The sequence below is a fragment of the Phaseolus vulgaris genome, chromosome 6 (genome assembly GCF_000499845.2).
Source record: "Phaseolus vulgaris cultivar G19833 chromosome 6, P. vulgaris v2.0, whole genome shotgun sequence".
Classification (NCBI taxonomy): domain Eukaryota; kingdom Viridiplantae; phylum Streptophyta; class Magnoliopsida; order Fabales; family Fabaceae; genus Phaseolus; species Phaseolus vulgaris.
Genome location: NC_023754.2, coordinates 27,482,000 through 27,487,274, shown reverse-complemented (window position 1 = coordinate 27,487,274; position 5,275 = coordinate 27,482,000). Strand labels below are relative to the sequence as shown.

At 32.5% G+C, this 5,275-nt stretch overlaps 1 protein-coding gene across 1 annotated transcript; it reads left to right on the top strand.

Moving 5' to 3' along the window:
• Window positions 1-512: 512 nt before the first annotated feature.
• On the top strand, window positions 513-1,960 carry LOC137833170 (transcription repressor OFP5-like). Its single transcript, XM_068641529.1, has one exon. It carries the CDS (start codon window positions 588-590, stop codon window positions 1,803-1,805), a length of 1,218 nt encoding a protein of 405 aa, XP_068497630.1. The 5' UTR covers window positions 513-587; the 3' UTR covers window positions 1,806-1,960.
• The last annotated feature ends 3,315 nt before the right edge of the window (window positions 1,961-5,275 follow it).

The window sequence follows — 5,275 nt, the reverse complement described above, 5'->3', positions numbered from 1 at the left end:
AGTCCTTAGCAAGCGCTCCTACTGTAACTTATATAAAAGCAACGGTACGCTACTCTTTAAGGGTAACCCCATTCAGGACTAACTAGCTGTTTGTATAAGTTTTTTTTATTATTGGTTCAAACTTATTAAAAATTTAAAAACATGAAATAAGTTAATTAAATAGGATGTTAGAGACATAATTTTATAATTTATATAAATTTTAACTAACAAAAAAAGAATTCCATTCATGGGAGAGTGTTAGATAACATGTCACTAACATTTCTTCTGTGTCCTTTTGTTAATAAATAGCAATTATAAATTGCTAGTATGTAAGTACTAAGTACAATCTAAAAAGCACCCAAAGTTGGTAACAATCACAGGTTTTAGGTGGTTGTGTCTTTAAAAAACTGCACAAGAAAACAGTAGGAAACCCACGTTCCTAGTTAACATCCTAACCGTCCCACTATGTTTCACGAGTTATGTTATGCCACTAAGCAACGTTATCTTCCACTTCAGTAGTTTTCATTCTTCTATTCTGTCTTCTACAAAATACTACTAACCTAACCAAATCAGAAGGAAGAGAGTCATCGTCATCTTGATAAAAACAAATGAAGTGGGGAGGAAGAAAGCATTCTTTAACTTCCTCTTCTTCTTCTGGCTCTTCCTTCATTTCTCATGCATCTCCTTTCTCTTGGTTATTCAAGTTCAAGAACATGAGAATCAATTCAGAGCCAAGTGCTGCAAAAAGGAAGCAGAAGGCCAAGCCCAGTGGTTCACCAAAATATTTTTGTGAGATTGGAGATAGATGTTGTGTAAAGGATGATGGTGATTTCTGTAGACAACCTTTAAATGAAGAAAGTTGTGAGGATAAGAAGAATAAAGATATTGATGAGAGTGTCTTTCCCTCCTTAAGTTGTCTTGGTGGTACAAGGGATGCCAAGAAGCATGGAAAGAAGGGCACACTGGAGTTAAAGGAGAGGGATATTGGTCAAGGAGAAGAAAGAAAGTGGTTGAATGATGGAAGGGTTTCAAAGGAGATGGATGAGTACAATAGAGAAAAGGAATATGAAAACTTAAGGAGGAGATTTGAGAGCAAAGCGCAAAAGGCTTTTCAAGACCAACTCTTGACATTAGAAAGAGATATGGAGGAACTTAAGTTTGGATCCAGTAAAGCAGTGGAAAAAGATGTGTTGCAATTTGAATCACCTAGAACAATTTGCACCCCAAGAACACATGCTTTTTCCTCTTCAGCATTTTCAAGGAATCCCAACCTTGGAGATATTATAGAAAACTTTGAGAAAACTGAAAAGCAACCTCACAAGAAAATGAGTTCGGTGAGGCAGAACTTGAAACAAACTGAGGAGATGAAGGTAAAGACTAACAGGAAGAAGCAATCACATCAACTCAGCAGAGAACATCAGAGGAGGAAACCAAAGCCGAGCTCTAGGGTCCAAATACGTTCTCCAAGGATGGTTTCTAAGGTTGAAATTTGCAAAATAAAGGCCTTGGAAGACATGAAGAAAGCAAAACTAAAGATGAAGAAAGAAAGGGAGGAGATTGTGGAGGAAATACCAGGATTAGAGAGCTTTGCTGTGATTAAGTCTTCAATAGACCCAAAGCAAGATTTCAGAGATTCAATGATTGAGATGATCATAGAGAATCAGATTATTGATCCAGAAGAAATGGAAGATCTTTTGGCATGCTATCTAACTTTGAATGCAGATGAGTATCATGATCTCATCATAAAAGTGTTCAGGAAGGTATGGTTTGACATGAGCCAAGGTATTTTGGGTATTAAACTAAATATGCAATGTGGTTACTATTGAATAACAACCTGTGTTATGTTTAAACGCTTGACCAAAATGTACAGTTATTCTTGTTCTTGCCATGCTTTAGTTTTTCTTGGAACTCAGTATTTTCTCCATGTAATAGTGTTTCTTTAAATTCCAAATTTCTATTAATTGAAGGTGTTTTTGTGCAATGTGCATGCATATGAAAATAACATGCACAGATAACACTTAGTTTTAGTTATTTGGAAGCAAGGTGGAATTTATGCTTAATTATCTAGTTGACGTTATTGTTGAAGTAGGTTGCTGAAAATAGTTTGAAACAATTACTCCTGCATAGAGAAACGTAAGAAGGAGAATTACGAATCCGAATGACAATATTAGCCGGCAAAAGTTAAAGCACAATCTGCTATGCAAATCATGTATGGCTTCTCGGGAAGAAAGAAGGGAATGGAACTAAAAAGGATGAAATGAAATAATAATTTTGTGTGTGTTTGTAAGAGGCATGAGTAAAGGAAAAAAAAAAACTTTGAAGAATATAAATACTAAATTTATACTGTAAATTTATGGGGCCGTAGAAAATATGAACTGTGAGTGGTACCAAGGAGACAAACCCTTGCATAAATTTATGTTTGAAGGAAGTAGCGTTCCTCTGGAAGTACTCAGTGCACTGGTGAAGCATGTCTATGGTAAACATAACATCTTTTTCACAGTTCATGAATTTGATCACTACTTGTATCAGAAGTTTCAGCTGATGTTACCAAAGAGTGGACTTTAAGCCTAACTCAACCCCATAAAACCGGCTCATAGAGTTGAGGTTTGCACCCACTTATATACAATGAAAGGTTTTAATCTCTAGTCGATGTGGGATCTCCAACACACCCCTCACGCCGAGACTACCAACTCGTGCGTGGGACTATATATTATGGGTGGTCCGATAGCGGCCCGATAGCGGGTAGCCTGATAAGCCCAACAAATACTCGCTAGGATAGGCTCGAAATGGCTCTGATACCATGTTACGAAAGAGTGGACTTTAAGCCTAACTCAACCCCATAAAACCGGCTCATAGGGTTGAGGTTTGCACCCACTTATATACAATGAAAGGTTCTAATCTCTAGTCGATGTGCTTGGTTCGTTCATGAAAAACTTGATTGGAAATTATTTGAAGGGCAGATTTGTTGTCACAATATAGGTTTGCAGGTTGGGAGAGAGGAAGATGTAAATCTTGAAGGAGGTAGGACAACCATTGTAGCTCACATGTGGTGGTGGCAAGTGCTCTATACTCGGCTTCAGAGGAGCTGCGGGAGATAGTTGGCTGCTTTTTTGATTTCCATGATATTAGGGAGTCGCCTAAGTAGATGGAATATCCAATGACAGATTTTGCGTGTGGTAGGGCATGTTGCCCAGTCAGAGTCACTAAAACCACAAAGGTGGAGTGAACTAGTGTGAGAAAAATATAGTCCTTCACCAAGGATGCCCTTGAGATAACGCAAAAGACGGGAGACCGCTTGCTGATGATGAGTTGTGGGTGCAGATATTATAAGGATAAATAGATGATACAATCTGAAGTAAAAATATTATATGGGAGCAAGCATTTAAGTGGGAGTGACACATATGGTTAAGTTAGTTATAATCAAATTACAGCACTGCCAAAATATGGCTCTTGGATAACTGTTCAAATCAGAAGCAGTTATGCTTCGTATGTCGATAAAGAAGATTACCTCCAAAATGCTACATCTGCCTTTTTTATCAGCAACTTCATATTTTGAATATATAAATAGCTGAAATAAACACACATGACTCCTTGATGTAATAGAATAAATCGATTATATGCTTCTAAACTCTGTTTTAGAATCAAAATTTCGAGGAGTAAAGAGTTTATAGAGCTAATGTCAGTTACTAATCCAAAGCGTAAATTAGTTTATCTCAACAACTGAGTAAACAAATATAGATTTATCATTAAATTAATTTAAGTACAATAAGATGGTTGTGACTAAATAAAATCTAAGTTTTTATCTAAAATAAATAAATTTAATTTTTGTTACAATCCTTTCTAACTCAATTTAGAGATAAGCTCATCTTAAAAGAGCGTTTTTACTCAAAATCTTGAATTACATAATCTCAATAATTATTTTGGCAATCAATTTTGATTTCTTTTCTAACACTATCAAATCAAAACTATTTTTTTTAATATTAACTAAAAATTAGTTTTAAAAGTTAATACAAAGTGATATTTTCATATAAAAAAAATCTTAATGCAACTAAGACTACATCACGCATAAGAAAATTAGATAAATTGTATGAGGTACTCTAAAATCCTAAGATGCATTTTAAAAAAGAAAAAAGAAAGTTATAATAATTGTTCGGTAAATTAATAGTTAAAATTGTGATAGAATCTTTATGCATCCATCATAACAGAACTCACATAATGTTTTAAAAAATTCAACCATTGGTTAAAAAAAATTCACTTTTTCATCTAAAACGCAGATTGTATTTAATTTTTTAAAAAATTTATAGTAAAAACAGGTAATATCAATAACCATAATTGAGTCAACTTAAACGTTTAAAAAATATATATAAACTTAATTGTGAATGAATAAGTGTAATTGAAGAACTATTTTAATTTTGTAATAAATTTTAAGTAATAAATAAAATGCTTTACGAAGAATAATTCTAATTGAAGTTATGCAATTAAGTTCACTCCATAATTAAGTATACATAGAAGGCATCATGTTCATTAGGAAATATATGAAAAAACTTATTTTAGGAGTTAGAGTAGTCCAACTTTAATATATTCTATATTATCTTCTAGATTGTGGTTTTAAAAATAAAAGCAATAGACACCTCACAACCTTTAAAACAAGTTAGATGAAAACTAAAAAAACGATTAAGATAAATAAAAAGTAAATTAATCTTAATACATACATACATACATACACATATATATATATATATATATATATATATATATATAACTTAAATTAATAAAACATTATTTTTTATCTATTATATACACTCTCATCTATCTTATTATAAATGGATTCTTACGTAATTTCTTCCACAATTATCTCATCAAACTATTTCCCTTTTTTTAAATGACTTAAGTATAACGCATTACCTCGAAATCATTAAAAATCATCCTCATCGATGAAGTTAAAAATTTTAGTTGCAATCATTCAAAATTTGACTAACTATATCGTATAAAATAATAAATAATAGAAAAAAATGATACTCTATTTGACTCTTGACTTAATACCATATTCTGGCAATATTCGAAGCTACTTTCTTAAAGCTTTAACAAAATGATGACTTGATACAAATGAATAACATTATAGGAGTGTTAATATAACCCATATTTATTAGAAATACAGGCAAAATATTATTTTACTAAGTTTAGTTAACATTCTTCTTTAGACTAACTTTTTTTTATAGACTCTTCAGACTAACTTTTTGACTTTTGATATATTCTTTAGACTAATTTCTCAAGTTATATCCAATAATCTTTATAT

Coding starts and splice junctions, on each gene's coding strand:
- LOC137833170 (XM_068641529.1), top strand. CDS start 588: ATGAAGTGGGGAGGAAGAAAGCATTCTTTAACTTCCTCTTCTTCTTCT.